The sequence below is a fragment of the Giraffa tippelskirchi genome, chromosome 1 (assembly GCF_054371585.1).
Source record: "Giraffa tippelskirchi isolate mGirTip1 chromosome 1, T2T-mGirTip1v1.2.pri, whole genome shotgun sequence".
In the NCBI taxonomy this organism is placed as follows: Eukaryota; Metazoa; Chordata; class Mammalia; order Artiodactyla; family Giraffidae; genus Giraffa; species Giraffa tippelskirchi.
Window position 1 is genome coordinate 66326733 of NC_137275.1, and position 19177 is coordinate 66345909.

General features: G+C 36.4%; 1 protein-coding gene across 12 annotated transcripts in view; it reads right to left on the bottom strand.

The window, feature by feature from the left end:
* Positions 1-948: 948 nt before the first annotated feature.
* Positions 949-19177, bottom strand: part of ZCCHC4 (zinc finger CCHC-type containing 4) — a 52608-nt gene continuing 34379 nt past the window's right edge. For 3 of the 12 annotated variants that reach the window (XM_081541090.1, XM_081540592.1, XM_081540313.1), the window contains 6 exons: positions 18991-19091; positions 11245-11366; positions 10913-10988; positions 8107-8158; positions 7466-7610; positions 949-1658 (listed from right to left, as the gene is read on the bottom strand). In XM_081541090.1, coding sequence (XP_081397216.1) covers positions 1523-1658; positions 7466-7610; positions 8107-8158; positions 10913-10988; positions 11245-11366; positions 18991-19091 — 632 coding nt within the window. In that variant the 3' untranslated portion in view covers positions 949-1522. Of the gene's footprint in view, positions 1659-4524; positions 6828-7465; positions 7611-8106; positions 8159-10912; positions 10989-11244; positions 11367-15799; positions 18655-18990; positions 19092-19177 lie in introns of those variants that run through there. The other 9 variants (XR_014068704.1, XR_014068693.1, XR_014068705.1 and 6 more) reach the window with 9 other exon arrangements.

Below are 19177 nucleotides of genomic sequence, written 5' to 3' on the forward strand. Positions count from 1 at the left end.
GCAGTCATGGTCCCTCAAGTGTCTGAGTTTCTGGGCAGATTTCAATAGATTTTAACCCCAGTATCATGGACACCGTGAAAGTCAGGCAATGTCCACATCTATGCTTGAATCAGAGAGACTCTTACAATGGCTCTACAAGGTTCATATCTCATCCAATTACCTCAAAATCTGCCCCTCCTATCACCACAGCAACCCATAAAAATGGGGCAAGAGAAGAATTTTCTGATGTTTGTTAAGTCCGGGAGCTTGGCTCATCTTTTGATGTCACCTGATCTATCAGGACCACATTGTCAGGGCCATGTGTGAGGATTCCACAGCAGGTACCAAACCATCCAAACTTAAATACCAGGTGGAATTTAAATAAGAGATGGAATATAGTTCTTCCACTTTTACTTAGAGGGCTCCAGCTAAGCCCAAGCAGATGCCTCCAAACGTGCTCTAAAATAGTCATGTGGGAAAGAGAGGAGTCATTATGCAAATACAAGCCATTCAAAACTACTAAGTCTGAAGAAGATAATGTCAGATACCTAGCAGAGAAATGGGGAGAGGAATTCTTTGTTCAAACTCCTCCCTTTAGCATTGCAACCCTGGACCACCAGATAATTACCATCTTCACCTGTTAACATTTCTCCAGGCTAACAAACGAACTGAGAGCCAGGAGCATGTGCCTCATTTAATTTAACCACAAACAAACCTGAAATGTGTTGTCCCCATTATAATGATGAAGAAACAGTGGCTTCTAGAGAGTGAATGACTTGGCCAAAGACATATAACCAGGAAATGTTAGAATAGGAAAGAGGAGTTTGAATCACCAAAATAGACTGCCTCTGCTACAACTTTTATAAAGAAACATACTGCATAAGTTAAAAGACAATAAGATGACAGAGCAAGTCATAATTCAACAAACATTTAGGAGATTCTATACCATCAAAGGATAACTACAAAGAGTAGTTGAAAAATAAATATTTAATATTAATATAATCATAATTCTGTTTTAGACTGCCTTTGTCAAAATCCTTTCCATCTTCAGATTCTGTCTTAAAAAAAAACTGTACATTGTATTTCTCTTTACAGTAGGATTTAAGCCATTTTACAATATTTTATTATTTAATTTAACATATCTAACAACATACTCTTACGTTCAATGTAAACAAAACCTCGGGTTTTCATTCTTATTTTCTTCTTTGTTTCTGCAAAAGAATGCTCTGTGCCCATCTTTCAGATAAAAGAGGCTAAAATAATATGACTGGAAGAGATGTAAAGAGAGAAAAAAGGCACCAAAAGCTAGTAAGCCAGCTAAGGTCTCCAGGTCTCCAGAGGGGCTGCAGTGTGTGTGTTGGGGGCGGGAGGGAATGTAAAGGGGGGGGTGTTTATACACCAGCAAAATACCACCTCCCTATTTTCAAGCTTAGAAAGGTGCATACCTTTGAAAGCAACAGAATTTAAGTCCAACATGGCACTTTCAGAAAATGGCATCAAAGGTTGGACTATAAATCTTTCTTATTCTCAAGTCACTGGACATTTAAGAGCAAAGATATTGATGGGTTCTTTCTCTCCTTTTCTTCTTCCTTGTAACAGATGTATGATTCATGGATTGTCCTTTAGTGGTCTCCATTTTCATCTTATTGCTTTTTCTTTGCTTCTGCTTCCTGACAGCTCTGAAAAACAAGGTGCTAAATTATTTTGGAGAATGAGCACAGTGAATTATGTAATTATGTTGAAGTTTAATTAACTAGCTAACCAAATAAGAAAACAGACGGGGAAGAATCTACTGTATTATAAGCATAAATCCTCAGAATCCTAACCACAGTAACAAGGAGATAGAGTCCTGACCAAGCAAAATGTTTTAGAGAAGAAATTTCTTTGAAAGATGGTTACTACAGATTTAGAACAATCTATTCAGGACAAATATACCACAGAGGTAAATAGTCAAGCCAATGAATTGGAGGGTTTTTTTGTTTTTTGTTTCCCTTGTACATCTGCACTGCTCAACTCAGCACTTCGATCTCCAAATCCCTGAATTACACTTTTCAGAAAAAGACTGATTATTGACAGTTAGCAATGGCAGAAAAATGCTGCAGCTCTGAAAAGGCTTACAGAAGCTCATCTTATAATCTTAATTTTCCTTTCCTCAGTATCCTAAAATCTTGACAAGTGCCATACAGGATGTCCACATTTAGTGGTCTCTTGAAGACTAGCTTCAAAATGAATAAGCTGAAAGTCAATCTCTAAAAAACATTAAATCACACCAGAAAACAAAAACAGATCCTTTGTTTCAGGTGCTCTCCAAGCTAAGTTACAGGCGATCTATAGCTGAGAAAGATTACTGGTCTGTGCATTCACTTTCTCCATGCTAGCAGAATCATGCCATTTATTATATCATGAACAAAGGGATGGCCTGGGGCTGCCAGCACTGGCAAACCTGGAAACTACCAAGGCTGCCCAGCAATATCAACTGTTAGACTCCTTCTTATAAACCACCACAAGTCCTAGGGAAAAGCTTCTTGATCTTCCCAGACCAAAATCTGGGAAAGCAGCTTCATACACAGTATATAATCTCCTAGTGGATAAACTCAGCCTCTCCTTTGGTTCATTCAGTATACATGTTAAGTGTTGGGAATACAAACATGAATGGGCACAACTGACTTCAAGGAGCTGGGAGACTGAGACAAGGCAGGTGTCACCCTTCCCTTTCCTTCTCCCCACTTTTCTTTTTTAGGGAAAGAAACTGAGGCTAAGAAACCATCTATGAGGAAGCGGCAGAACCAGCTTGACTCAGGAAACTGTGCTCTTAATTTTACCTTGATACTACATACACTACTATAAGTTATTCAGGTATATAAAATGCTCAGCATATAATAACTCCTAAATAAATATTAGCTATTATTAGTAGCTCCACATGACTATTATTCAGAATTTTGCTTGGTAATTTAATATTTTTCCATGTTTACATTTTGTACTATGGACTAGGGTATCTTTTAAGTTCAAAATAAAACAGTCATCTTCATTCTGTTTTGTGCATGTTATGTAAGTCCTTTTTCTCCAGCCATTTTTTTAAAGTAGGGAAATGTCCTGGTAAGTGGTGATTTAGCAAATGTAATGACATGTAATCTCTTGATGGCAAAATTAATGAAGTTATTATGCATGCCTGTATACAAAATTCAAACAAATTTTCTTTGGCTTATCCACTGAACCAGATTTCACTAGAAGATATGGTAAACAAAAACAGAAAGAAAATATTCATTTGTAATATGAATAAACAAAATGTTTCAGAGGTAGAGTCTTTAAACAGTGATAAACTGAGTATAAATCAACTGGCTGTTTTATTTTGCCTTAAAATTAAATTGACTTGGTATTGATATTCGTCCTCTAAATTACAGGTATTTATGTGACTGATAAAATGAGCTCTAACCACAAGAGGGAGCCAGCATCATTCTAGTTCATAACCAAAGGACAATTAATACTAAGGAAAACTAAAGTTACATAAGACAACTATAAAACATACAAGATGAAAAGAACTTTTATGCCATATAGGCTAAAAAAAAAGCATAAAAATTATTTTTTACTATTATAAGAAGTTCATGCGTTGTCAATTTCATTGTAAAATTTTTTTGAAAGCAATACCTGAAAATAACCATTAACAGTTTAGGTGTCTTCCCTAAAAGAAGGTTATACTAGTTAAGAATTATCAGGTATACCACATCCTAAAAGATTAGGTCTTGAATTAAAATTGATAAAATCTAGTACTGAAAGATACTACATGATTTTCCTCAATGAAAACAATATATTACTAACAAATAGACTAGTCAGAACCAAGGAAGAGCCTACAGTGTATTACCAAAGTGCAAATTCAGTTTCCATGTGTCATAAAATCACAGAATCAAAGGCTGAGCATGATACTAATTCCTGTTTGCAACTAGAATTATACTATAAATAGTAAAACACCCCTAGATCACCCCTACTTTATTAGATTGTATTCTATTCTTAAAGGTTTATAAGGAAAAGTATTTTCTAAGACTCAATATACCTCTTTAATTAATTTTTATAATACCACTTCTACCCTTGATTACTTAGTGGGAATAATTATTTAAAGTAGATTCGATAAAAAGTATGGGCTTCCCTGGTGGCTCCAATGGTAAAGAATCTGCTTGCAATGCAAGAGACTCAGGTTTGACCCCTGGGTTGGGAAGATCCCTTGGAGAAAGAAATGGCCACCCAGTCCAGTATTCTTGCCTGGAGAATTCCATGGACAGAGGAGCCTGGCAGGCTACAGTCCATGGGGTTGCAAAGAGTCGGACATGACTAAGTGACTGACACTCTCATTTTCACTTTTCAGTGGAAAAGGTAGTTTAAATAGTAGGCAGAATTCAAATGGCTGGGCTTTAATGGAAAAAAATTTCTACTGACAAAAAAATAAACACAGATGGAAAAGAATACAATCATAAGTAGTTAGTAAAGCATCAGGTATTCAGGCTGGTACAAAAGTAATTGTTTTGGACCATGAATTTTAAATCATTATAACTAGACTCAAACACATCTTTATTAATCAAAATAGGAACCATTACAATCAACACATATTTGCCAGTGAGAAATAAGTTTGTTTATCCCTGTAGCATAAAAATCTGTGCTTCAGGATTTGAAAAACTCTTGGAAAGCATTTTCTGCTGCCTGCTGGTTGTGAAAGCATTTTCCCTGCAAAAAGTTGTTGACATGCTTGAAGATGTGATAGTTGGTTGGCGAGAGGTCAGGTGAATATGGTGGAAGAGGCAAAACTTTGTAGCCCAACTCATTCAACTTTTGAAGCAGCTGTGTGACATGCAGTCAGGCAATGCTGTGGAGAATCGGGCCCATTCTGTTGACCAATACTGACTGCAGGCGTTGCAATTTTCGGTGCATCTCATCCATTTGCTGAGCATACTTCTCAGATGTAATGGTTTCACCAGGCTTCAGAGAGCTGTAGTGGATCAGACAGGCAGCAGACAACCAAACAGTGACCATGACCTTTTATGGTGTTAGTTTGGCCTTGGGAAGTGCACTGGAATTTGTTCTTGGTCCAACCACTGAGCTGGTCATTGACAGTTGTCGTATAAAATCCACTTTTCATCATGCATTACAATCCAATCAAGAAACGTTGCATAGAATAAGAGAAGATGACACTTCAAAACAATGACTTTTTTGATTTTTGGTCAGCTCATGAGGCAACCGTTTATTGATCTTTTTCACCTTTCCAATTTGCTTGAAATGCCAAATGACCACAGAATGGTCAATGTTGAGTTCTTCAGCAACTTCTTTGTAAGGGGATCAGCTTCAATGATGGCTCTCACTTGGTCGTTGTCAACTTCCTATGACCAGCTGTGTTACACTCCTCATCTTCAAGGCTCTTGTCTCCTTTACAAAACTTCTTGAACCACAACTGCACTGTATGTTTGCTAGCAGTTCCTGGGTCAAATACATTGTTGATATTGTGAGTCGTCTCTGCTGCTTTAAAACCCATTTTGACCTTGAATAAAAAAATTGCTCAAACTTGTTTTTTTGTCTAATATCATTTCTATAGTCTAAAATAAATATAAAATAAACAAGTAATAAGTCATTAGCAAAAAAGAAAAGCAAGTTCAGTTCAGTTCAGTCGCTCAGTCGTGCCAACTCTTAGCGACCCCATGAGCTGCAGCTAGCCAGGCCTCCCTGTCCATCACCAATTCCCAGAGTCCACCCAAACCCATGTCCATTGTGTCGGTGATGCCATCCAACCATCTCATCCTCTGTCGTCCCCTTCTCCTCCTCCTCTCAATCTTTCCCAGCATCAGGGTCTTTTCAAATGAATCAGCTCTTCACATCAGGTGGCCAAAGTATTGGAGTTTCAGCTTCAACATCAGTCCCTCCAATGAATACCGAGGAGTGATCTCCTTTAGGATGGACTGGTTGGATCTCCTTGCAGTCCAAGGGACTCTCAAGAGTCTTCTCCAACACCACAGTTCAAAAGCATCAATTCTTCAGCACTTAGCTTTCTTTATACTCCAACTCTCACATCCATACGTGACTCCTGGAAAAACCATAGCCTTGACTAGAGGGACCTTTGTTGGCAAAGTAATGTCTCTGCTTTTTAATATGCTATCTACGTTGGTCATAACTTTCCTTCCAAGAAGCAAGCATCTTTTATTTCATGGCTGCAATCAACATCTGCAGTGATTTTGGAGCCCAGAAAAATAAAGTCATCCACTGTTTCCCCATCTATTTGCCATGAAGCGATGGGACCAGATGCCATGATCTTAGTTTTCTGAATGTTGAGCTTTAAGCCAACTTTTTCACTCTCCTCTTTCACTTTCATCAAGAGGCTCTTTAGTTCTTCTTCACTTTCTGCCATAAGGGTGGTGTCATCTGCGTATCTGAGGTTATTGATATTTCTCCCGGCAATCTTGATTCCAGCTTGTGCTTCATCCAGCCCAGTGTTTCTCATAATGTACTCTGCATATAAGTTAAATAAGCAGGGTGACAATATACAGCCTTGACGTACTCCTTTTCCTATTTGGAACCAGTCTGTTGTTCCATGTCCAGTTCTAACTGTTGCTTCCTGACCTGCATACAGGTTTCTCAAGAGACAGGTCAGATGGTCTGGTATTCCCATCTCTTTCAGAATTTTCCACAGTTTATTGTGATCCACACAGTCAAAGGCTTTGACATAGTCAATAAAGCAGAAATAGATGTTCTTTTGGAACTCTCTTGCTTTTTCGATGATCCAGCGCATGTTGGCAATTTGATCTGTGGTTCCTCTGCCTTTTCTAAAACCAGCTTGAACATCTGGAAGTTCACAGTTCACGTATTGCTAAAGCCTGACAAGAAATGTGCATTAAAACAATGTGTAAAATAACATCTATTTAAGAATGTATTCCAGTATCAAATGGCAAAATTCAACAATGCAAAACCGCAATTACTTTTGCACCAACCTAACACTTCTAATACTAAAAAGATGTTTTTTTCATCACAAGTTCTATGATTGCTCAAAATTTTTATCCTGATCTCAATTTTCATGTAATAGTAAACCTAGCTATTTGGTTTTCACATCAGCAAAACAAGAGGACTCAATCAATACATGTCATCTCTTTAGTTTAAAAAGAAAAAAGTGTAATCATTCAAGTTGGCCCATTTGAAATACCAATAGTATTTCTAAATCAGCTACTGTCATTAGTATAATGTTGCTCTGAATTATAACAACTATATTACATACACATATAGGAAAGTTAGTCAGTCATTTTCTACCTTATATTTTGGTTATTTACTGGTCTTGCCTGTAAAATCTTAAGCTCTCTAACTTACCTTGATACCCTTCCTCCCCATCTATGCAAACAATGCCTAACAGTGAAAGCAACAATTAATTTAGCACTTATGGATCCTCCAGTTATTGCACACTTTTGCGGATTGTTCTGTACCCAAGAAAAATTTTTCTAGTAAATAAAGGAATTCAACTAACTTGTTAACTTTCTTAGATGTAGAAATGTTAGGACAAGTACTCCGTTTATGATCTAATTCACCACAAATAAAGCATCCGTCTTTAGGGCTCTCACAAGAATGATCTGGAAGAGCACAGTGATTGCAAATGCTACAGTGGATCCAGGCTGTAAAATAAAAAATTAGGTTTTAGAAGAGGTTCATTTAATAGAATTTTTCATTAGATTAACCTTTATGATGAGGAGGTATGAATAGTGTTTATTTCAAATATTGTGATCGCTTTGCCTAGCTAATTATAATTTGGCTAAAGAGGCCAAGATTAAGAGGTTGGAATCCCACGTAAACCAGCTAACTGCTTTTTGATACGTGGCAACAAATTCCGCCCTTCTGCAATGAGTCATGAATCACTGATACAATGGGGACCGGCTGAACAATGCAGAATCCTATTAAAATAAGGCAAACCAAACAAGGTAAAGTCATCTCTCTCTCTGAAGGAGAGAAAGTTCATTTTAATAAGTATAAAAATTAAAAAGAAAGTAAATAAATGTAAGTCTCTATATTAATTTTTTTCTTTTATAAATACAGTTAAATAAAAATTCTATTTAGATGAAGAAAAACTCAAATGTTTTCACAGGATCTCAAACACTAAGTCTAAATACTTACAAGGCTTTACACACTTTTTGCAGAGAAAGCAATGGTTCCATTTCCTGCCATCCTACAAAAACAATTTTTAAATTATGATTAATTTGTCATTAAGAATCAAGTCCAATAATTAAAAATTAAAATGGCTTATTAAAAGCTGTGTAAATTATTCATTCCTTATTTCTCACTTTCCTGAGCTTTACAATCAAATACTCTGATTTTAATATATGCATTTCTCCACTCAACTCAAATGCCCCAAATTCCTTAACACTAGAACTGGGGGATTTATTTAAATGATCTTGAAAGTCCACTCCAGATCAATCAACCCAATCTGCATGAAGAAGGACTCAATGAAAATTTCAAGAGAATTATGACTCATAGTTTTTACAGTCTATCTGACATAATCCTTAATAACATTCATATTTGAGAAAATGTAATTTAGAAGGATGGAGGTTACTATCTGGGTAATTTAAAAACTGTGAAATAAAACATACCTAGAAAAGTACATGAAATGCATACTTTAGTTTAGTGAGTATTATAAAATGAACACTGAAGAACCCAACAAGTCAAGAGACAGAATACCATCAGTCCCCGAGACACTTCCCCAAATGCCCCTTTCCAGTCCAGCATTCCTCCTTCCCCATTGAGAAACACCTATCCTAGCTTTTCTGATGCTCACTTCCTTGTTTTTATTTTTTCCACTTATGTGTGCATCTCTAAATTAAAAAACTGGGTTTTTTTTCATTTTGTAATTTGTATGATCTGGGCATAATTTTTTTTAAATGAAGAATACAGACAATTTCTAAACTAATTGGAAATATATATAATCAATGTTACCATAGTAAAAAACCAGTATAACCAGTAATACAATTATAAAGTTATAAAAAATGTACTTTCCAATAGTTATAAAAATATAGCCTTTCCTTTAGAGAATAATATGCGCTTATCAGCCAACTAAACTTCACATGTTCTTTTTGACTGGATTTAGTTAAAATAACAGAGTCTCCTAAGGGTGATCCTGCCTTCCTAAAAATGTCACTAGGAGGTATGTCCTCTGCAGTCCCTCCTCACCTGTGAAAAGCTCAGTCTACTAGTGCTGTGTGAGGAGTAAATGACTTAGTCCATGTACAGCACTTAAGACAAGGCCTGGCACATAAAAAGTCCTGTTATTAACTGCTGCTTCATCAGAACAGTGATTGGCATCTAAAAATTCAATGCCTTATTTGAAACAATTTTGCCCTCAACAAAATTTAGTCCTCATTTAGTGCCTTATTTGAAACACTAATAATTTTAGCAGTCACACAGTACCATATAAAAATAACTCAAAAATTATTAATGATAATGAAGGCAACTAAATATTTTTAAAAGCCTGCAGTACTTTATGATTAGAGAAAAGATATTGTATTAAAATATAATTAATAAACAATAATACACTAACTGTTGTTGTTGTTGTTCAGTTGCTAAGCCGTGCCCAACGCTTTGCGATCCCATGTACTGCAGGCTCCTCTGTCCTCCACTATCTCCCAGAGTTTGCTCAAATTCATGTCCACTGAGTTGGTGATGCTATACACCCATGACATCCTCTGCTGCCTCCTTATCCTTTTGCCTTCTATTTTTCCCAGCATCAGGGTCTTTTCCAATGAGTCAGCTCTTTGCATCAAATAGCCGAAATATTGGAGCTTCAGCAACAGACCTTTCAATGAATATTCAGGTTGATTTCCTTAGGATTTGATCTCCTTGCTGGTCAAGGGACTCTCAAGAGTCTTCTCCAACACTACTATTCAAAAGCATCAGTTCTTTGAAGCTCAGGTTTCTTTATGGTTCAACATTCACACCCGCACTGGAAAAACCATAGCTTTGACTATATGGACTTTGGTCAGCAAAGGGATGTCTTTGCTTTTTAATATGCTATCTAGGTTTATCACAGCTTTCCTTCCAAGGAGCAAGTGTCTTTTAATTTCATGGCTGCAGTCACCATCTGCAGTGATTTTGGAACCCAAGAAAATAAAATCTGTCACTGCTTCCACTTTTTCCCAATCTATTTGCCGTGAAGTGATGGGACTGGATGCCATGATCTTAGATTTTTGAATGTTGAGTTTCAAGTCAGTTTTTTCACTCTCCTCTTTAGAGGCTCTTTAGTTCCTCTTCACTTTCTGCCATTAGAGTGGTATCATGTGCATATCTGAGGCTGTTGATATTTCCCTTGGCAATCTTGATTCCAGCTTGTTAGTCATCCAGCTCAGTATTTCACATGATGTACTCTGTATAAAAGTTAAATAAGAAGTGTGACAATATACAGTCTTGATATACTCCTTTTCCAATTTTGAACCAGTCCATTGTTCCATATTAAGTTCTTACTGTCACTTCTTGACCTGCATACAGGTTCCTTAGGAGACACGTAAAGTGGTCTGGTACTCCTATCTCTTTAAGAATTTCCCACAGTTTGTTGTGATCCACACAGTCAAAGGCTTTAGCATAATCAATGAAGCAGAAGTAGATGTTTCTCTGGAATTCTCTTGCTTTCTCCATGACCCAGTGAATGTTGGCAATTTGATCTCTGGTACCTCTGGCTTTTCTCAACCCAGCTTGCCCATCTGGAAGTTCTTGGTTCACATATTACTGAAGCCTAGCTTGAAGGATTTTGAGCATAACCTTGCTAGCACATGAAATGAGCACAACTGTATAGCAGTTTGAACATTCTTTGGCATTAATACATTAATATGAATTATAATATTAAAAAAACAACATTAAGCAAATGTAATGAAACTAGTGAACTAAAATAAAACTAACACATTTGAGTAAAAACACATTCTAAAGAAAACTATACCTTGGATGTGCAAGAATTACAGTGTTCACAGTGTTGATTCTCTAGAGAAACATATCGTTGACACAGTGGGCAAAATCTACAGAGAAAAGAAAGACTCGATGAAATGAGCTGCATATATTTATACCTATTGGGATTAGCAAGGTAGATAAAAGTTCACAAAGCATGTTACAAAAATTCGGTATAATTCAAATTAAATTCAATACAACATTTTAGGCCACATTTAATAGTAATACAAGTACTACATGAGTCAATATGAAAGGCATATTCATGTCAGATATATGGAACTTTATTTTCAGTGACTCATGTGTTTCAAGGTCCGTCTGTGATCTTACCTGTACCCTTCTTCAATAGGAAGGATTATTTTGTTAGGTGGGATATTCGTGAAAATACGTACAGGAGACTGCTTCCGTCCCGTCTTTCCATGTTTATAAAGTGCATGATTATCATAATCTACCTAGAAAGTAAAAGAAAAAAATTAAAAGAAAAATTTCTCAACTGAGTCAACATTTGTTAAGACCCTTTAACCAATAAGTGAACAAACTGATGCCAAGATACAAATTAAATCAGAGCATTTAACAAGAAGTTCTTAAAAGCAAGAGTTTACTTATTGGTCAACAGATTCAGAGAGGACTCCATGAGAGTAAAATTTTATTATAAAAAAGGTAAAATTTGTTATGACAAATTCATGTTACCTGGGATTAAGAGAAGAACTCTAATCTTGTACCCAATGCAACAGATTCTGCAAGAAGGGCTATTACATAATTAAGAATTTAGCTTTGAGGGTTAAAAACTTCCACCTTTGATGATCCGTGCCAGCTTGGTTAGGGTTTTTCCCTTTTTGCATTCACTGCATGTCAGTTTTCAGCTCCCTGAGGCTCAGTGCCACCTTGGTTTGGCCCTCCACTGTCACTTTCTGACAGAGCCAGGATGAGGCCAGGCAGTGGCTCTGCCGCTCACTTGTTATATGACCTCAGGCAAGCCTGCATCATTTTCATCTAGAAAAGGAGGTTGCTGACACTTACCTTAGAGTTGCTGTGAAAGTTAAATGAGCCAATGTATGTAAAACACTGAATTCAGGACCTGGCATATGTTGGAGATAGGAGGATGGAGACACAGAGGGAAATCAACTACAGTTCTCCCCACAATGACTACTTCAAGCATTCACTTCTCTCCTTAAGATCCCTAACTCAACTTTCCCTTTCTACAGATTATCTGGAAAGTAAACTGAAACCAACAAGCATGATTCCTATCAGCTTCTGGCTCCCATCTCCTCCTCCAGCTTATCACCCATAAACATTCTCAGTTTGGTTTTAAACCTGCCGTGAATTCCACCTAGCCGCTAAGTCCATCTTTCTTCAGATCATTAACTCTCAAAGTGTGGTGTCTGGATCAGCAATATCAGCATCACCTGGGATCATGTTATAAATTCAATTTCTTGTCCCACCTAGGACCTAAAAACACAAACTCTGGGGGTGGGGCCCAGCAATCTGTATTTTTAACAAGCCCTCTTCACACACTAAAGTTTGAGAAACACTGCTTTAGATCACCCACAAGAGTATTATGAGATTTTTATAAGATAGATCCCAACTTTCAAGTAATAAATTGTGTAGATTCTACATAAGATTACACTTAAGAATTTACAACAGAACTAACTCGCAAGCTAGCTATTTAATGAGAGAATTAGAAAAATATAAGGCATAAGGCATCTCAGAAATTCCTGTCAAAGTGTCCAAAACTTTGGCCACCTGATGTGAAGAACTGACTGATTGGAAAAGACCCTGATGCCCTGATGCTGGGAAAGACTGAAGGCAGGAGGAACAGGGGATAACAGAGGATGAGATGGTTGGACGGCATCACCGACTCGATGGACATGAGTTTGAGCAAGCTCCGGGAGGTGGTGATGGACAGGGAAGCCTGGCATGCTGCAGTCCATGGGGTCGCAGGGTCGGACATGACTGAGCGACTGAACTGAATTGAACTGAAGGCATTGAGCACAATGGAAAGAGAGGCCTTTAATGGGAGATTCCTCGGTTCTCCCATGGCCATATCACTGCTGGCTAGATTTACAAGGGAACAAATTTAGGAAGATGGATTAACAAGCTTCAGCAGTCAGGGGAAAGAAAAGTACAAGGTGAGGAGACCCAACTAAATGAGAGACAGTGAGGAAAAAAGCCCTAGGGTGTTCTGCATGGTGAGCATAACAGGTCAGCATAGTGAGTCCACAGTCTAGTGTAACCATGTAAGAGTAGGTGTGGGCCTACAGTTGGACTACTCAGGACTGTAACAACTATAATATCATTAACAAGGAAAGGAGATGAGGTTAGATCACTTTCAAAGCTCTGCATTCAGTTGCTACACTTTAAGACAGACATTAATAAAGCCAGTTCATTTCTACTGAAAGTAATGGGGATAAATAGGACTTACAGTTTTACAGACTGGGGGTATTTATTCAGAAAAGAGAAGACTGGAAGGATCTGATGGCTATTTTATAACTGAAGGGGTGTCATGTGGAATAGAAATTAGACTTCTCCTTCATTGCTTTGGAAAATAGAAGTAGGACCAATGGTTAGAAGTTAATAGGGAGCATATTTTATCTCCATATGAGAAAATTTTCTAATGATTACAGCTATTAAATAAATTGAGTTGCCTTGTAAGGCTGTAGGACTTTGCTCACTGAAAGCATTCAAGTGAGGCTAGATGGCTGCTTGTCATGAATTTAGTGGAGAGGATTATTACATTGGGAAGTTAGTCTATGCTAAAGCTATGTCTGTTTCCAACTTTAAAATTCTGCGAATATATGTTACCTATTAGAGGCTAAGATACAAAAGTAGACTTTACTTCAATCACCTTAAAACAGTACCTTAAGTAGTTTTCTTTTAAAATGGTTTAAATTCATAATTTTTCCCTAATGTACTTCCTCAATGTACTTGGTAAATATATGGTACCTTATTAAACCCAACAAAGATATTCTGAACATTTATGAGTGTCATAAGAAAAAAAATTCTTTCCAAGAGAATCTTATGAAGATTTTCAAATGCTGGAAGAGTATCTTAGAAAGACTTTTAGTAAATGGAATACTCCATGCAATAGAATAGATAGCAGATGGAAGAGAGGGGAAAAAAGAACAATTTCTTTATGATTACCCAAGGAGTCAGAGAATGTGAGTGTCAGGAAGGTGGTTGATTACTTGATTTTGCATAACCTAATTGAGATTATTATTATTTTTAAATGTGGGTTTGTTGTGCTAATTAACTATAAACATATGGTATGTAAAATGCATGCTGCTAGGGTAAATTAATGTACCTCTAACATACATCCATATTTCATAGCTTCATCCACACAAATAAACCTCCTATGGAAGTGCTGTAAAGCAAACACAATTTTGCAAATTGCATATCACTAGTGGTAGAGCTGATACACCATTTTCCCATCATTATCCCTGACATTTCACTCACAATGATGATGAGAGGCATTTTCAAACAGAAAATTTCTCCCATGGAACTGATTAATGTGATGAAGTACTGTATAGAAATGAGGGAAAGCACAAAATCACTGCAATTCCTAACTTTTAATTTTATCTGTAAGTAAATGTCTTCTGCAACACAAGACTGAAACTAGTGCTACGGAAACCAAGACATTCAAGTCGACAATTACTCTGCACCTACTATGCTTCAAGTGTCATGCTGGGAAATAAAGATTAAATAAAAAACAGTATATACTTATATTTTCAGAACTCCCTAAAGTATGTTCTGTTTAATTTCATTATATTCAAAAGATCCCAAGTGAACTCTTCAGCTCCATCAATCATCTTCTACCATAGCAATAAGGTTTTTTACATATATATTACATATTACATATTACATATGTAATATATTCATCAGGCTTAAGTCTAAAAGTAAAACTTATCTGCCATCCCTTTTCTGGTTCAATTATATTACTTTATAGGTAAGAAAACAGAGACCTGGAAAGATAAACTGACTTCCCTCAAGATTAAATAGCTTCTAAAAAGTTAAAAACCTTATTCCATGTAACCTCTTATTTTAAATATCATATGTACAGATACATATAGATATATACAGAGACATACACAGATGTGTTTGTGTGTTATTCATTATTTCAAATGCATTAAATGTTTTGTTTATTATATATTGAGTTTTGAGAATTTCTTGTCACCTTATAATTTACAATCATTCTCAGAAATTCCTGTCAAAGTGTCTTCATTTCTTAACATGAAATCAGCCAAGAAAAACAGTTTTCTAATGGAATGATTTTTTTTAAATGCTAGCTTTAAAAAAAAAAAAAGCAAAGATATCTACTTTTAACAATCCAGACAAATGTCCCAGACTAAGAAGAAACAAGAGATCATAGCATGTTCCAGGTGGAAGGGAAGTGAGATGATCCAGCTCAGAGATGGTAAATACAGGACCTAAATCTACCACTCTCTGACCTGACCCTGTGGCAGACATCATTAATCAATCACTCTACTCTCTCCCACTGAGTCTGGTATTCTCAACAAATTCTCCAGGAAGTCACTGTCAATTTATCAGGCTTAAATCTAAAAGCAAAACTTATCTGCCATCCCTTTCCTGGTTCAATTATTTTATTTTACAGGTAAGGAAACAGAGACCTGGAAAGATAAAGTGACTTCCCTCAAGATTAAATAGCTTCTAAAAGGCAGTGCTAGGACTCAAACTTCTTCTGACTCTAAATCAGAATTTCTTTTCATTACCAAATCCTTCCTTTCTAGGTCTTTGATAACTATTTTATTCTGTATTCCTCAAATGCTTTATCACTGAAGATTCTACATGATTTATATTTTATGAAGATTTGCAGCATTTCCGTCTTCCTCTAACCTAAAATGTATTTCTGAAAAAAGAGATTTTGTGATTTATTTATTTATTTTTTTTTTACTGCATTGTGTTTTGGGGGCATAAAATCATCTCAGAGCAAGTCAGAAAGAAGGCCTAATCAAGGTCTATGGGAAAAGATCTGTGAAGGAGGAGAGGAAACTTGCAAATTTTTCATTTGATGAAGGCAGTTTAATATAAAAGGGAAAAAATTACCACAAAATGAAGCTAAAGTAACAAGGGGAAAAAAAGAAAGAATGCAAAAGGCTTGGAAAGGATAATAATAAGTCTAGAGAAAGTCTCAAAACAAAAAACAGAAAAACCATCAAAGGTGAAGTACAATAAACTAGGTTTACATTCACCCCAGGGGATCTGGCAAAATCTTCTCCCAGTGAGCATGTAATGGGGCGGTAGTTCAAAAAATGAAGATCTGTTTTGTTTTATAGTTTTATTCTAATTCTTCTCAAAAGTTGGCTTTCTCTTTATTGAAAACACTGGTTTTCACCCTGTCTGATATACATGATCTAATTAGAACCTTTTCCCCCAATGCACTGAGTTACATAACTACTTTCAGTAAGCTTGGACCTTGGACTAGTTCTCAAAACTAAAACTCCAACATTTGTAAAAGTTCTTTTGTAGTAACACAGTCTGTCTAAACAAATGATAACTAGTTAATCCACATTAATTGCTCTCATCTTCCTCATCCTGGATCTGCCTTCTTCTGCCTCCTCACCATTTCAAACTCTTGCCCACAGTGAAAAAATGGAAATAGTTTGAGCAAACTCCAAGAGATAGCAAAGGACAGGGAAGCCTGGCATGCTGCAACCTACGGGGTTGCAAAGAGTCAGACATGACCTAGCGACTGGACAACAACAAAATGTGGATGAGTTTTCTGAGGAATGATGTGTTTTACAATTTTAACGTCTCAGATACTATACAAAACAGACCTGAAGAAAAGTTTTACCCTGATTCTGGGACCATCTGAATGATGACAATATCAAGATGGTTTCAACAATGCTGATAGCAATGATCTTTATTTTACATTTGCTGTGGGTCAGGGACAAGGCTAAGCTTTTTGAAATATTATCTCAAATAATTCTTAAAACCTTATGAGGCAGATATATTGTTACTATGCTCATTTAACAAGTAAGATGAGTTTCAGAGAGTTACATAAAATGTGTAGTCTTAGTTATTAAGTGTCAGAACTAGGATTAAAACCCAGTTCCTTTTCAACTCCAGAGTTCATGCTCTTTTTCATTCAATTACTCACTCAATGTGTATAGGGCACCTACTATGTGCCAAACATTGTACTGGATGATATTCACTGTCAAAGGCAGCAGGTGTACCTGGAAGCCAGAAATGGCTTACTCAGTTAACATCTCTAGGATACGTCAGCTATCTCTGCATTGCAAGTGTCCATATTACAGTAGAAGCATCCTTCAGACAAGAAACAGAAAACTGGATGCCCTAAAAAGAAAAGTAAACCAGCTTTGAGAAGAATTATGATACAGATTTTTCCTAAAGCAGAGCTCAAGAAATCAAGGTTAAAAAATGACTTGTGCTACACAGTTTTGGAAAGGAATCTGTTAATGTGGTTCAACAGCCATGAAAATGTCCATTAAACTTGATAATGTAACTTTTGTAATTCTATTTTAGTTTTAGAAATTTATTTTAAGGGAGTTATGTACAATATGAAAAAATTCTATGAACAAAAGATGTTTAAAGGTGGAAGCAACCTCTTAACTAAGAGAGCAGAACAACATAGTCCATTAATGAAATAATAAAGCATAAGATTATATAGCTACACTTTAAAATATACATTTATATAAGGTACCATGAAGGAAGCAGAATTCATATTCATCTGCTATGATTACAAATATGTAAAAGTATTTTCTGAAAAGACTAGAAGTGAATACAGTTGACCCCTGAACAACACAAGTTTGAACTGTGTGGGTCTACTTATTCATGGATCTTTTCCAATAGTAAATACTATCAAAACAAATTTGGCTGAATCCACAGAGCAGAACCACAGATCTGGAGAAAGTTCAAATACAGAGGGCTAATTATAAGTTATACACTGATTTCCAACTGCACCCCTAACCCTCCGGTTATTCAAGGGTCAACTCTACTTCAACAATATAATATTTGCTGTTTGGAGTAAAATTACAGGTAGGATCTGTGCCCTCATCTTTAGTAATGCTGTTTCTCACATTATTTCTAAATAATTTTCATAATAGTATACATCTTCAAGATGTACAAAGATTAGAGCCAAGTGCTACAAGAATTATACCTATTATCTTGTAATAGCGTATAATATAATCTGCTAAAATACTCAATCACCATGCTGTACACCTGAAAGTATCAGTATGGTAAATGAACTATGCTTCAATTAATAAAAGAAAAGAATCAACTGCTGGCTTGGAATGACTAGTGAAGACTTTTACACTTTGGGGGCTGAAAAGCCTTGATCAGAGACTAGTCAACTGCTCAGAAAACTCAAACAGAAAAATGTCATTACAGACTAAGAAACAGTGCCCACTTGCTGACCACACACTGTGATGGCAACAACAGGGTTCAACTCAGAACTCAAGGAAATGAATCCAGGAGAGTGGACGCTAAAGCAGACAAGCTGAACGGCAGGGATGTGAAGGAGAAGGTCTGGTCAGTGCCCTGAATCAGCATACTCACACCTCAGCATCTTCGCTTCTCTGACACACTAGTTGTTCCAACACGACTTTGGGCAAAACCCTGCTTAGAGCTCCTGGCATCCTCTGGGCAACAAAGTAAAGTGTACATGGCATTCCACCCACCAGAAAAAGCGATTTACTTCTCTACCACCTCTGAATGGAGAAATCCCATGTCCATAATGATGAGCCTGGGGTGCTGCCCAATCTCCTGGTGATGTGAAAGATTAGATCATTTAGTTTAAAACCTGGCTGAGTTCAGAATTACCTAGGAAGCTTGGTAAAATATTTTTTCTTATGGCTTTACTCTCTGATTTTTATTTAGTAGGCTTATTTTGGTACCTAAGAATCTATATTTTTAATAGGCACCCTAGAGATTACAGACACCAGGAAACTCTGCACTAAGTTACATATGACAGAGTTTTAGTGTCTCATATAGCTTATAGTATTTGCATTTACTAAAACTGATGGATAGTCCTACCAGAATATTTATTTAAGCAGAATATTCACTTCCTAACCATGCCAGGAAACAGAATATTTACTATACCTGGTAATCCAGCATGCAGAAGCTTGGGAAAAACTGACAAATTCGGGATTCAAAAAAATAGGGGAAAATCCAGAATATGGGTAGTTCTTTCTGACTGTTATCTAATGGATCACAAAAAAAAGAAAAGAGAAAACTGATATTAAAGAACAAATAAAGCAGAGAGTTGTTATTGAAAATAATATGGTAT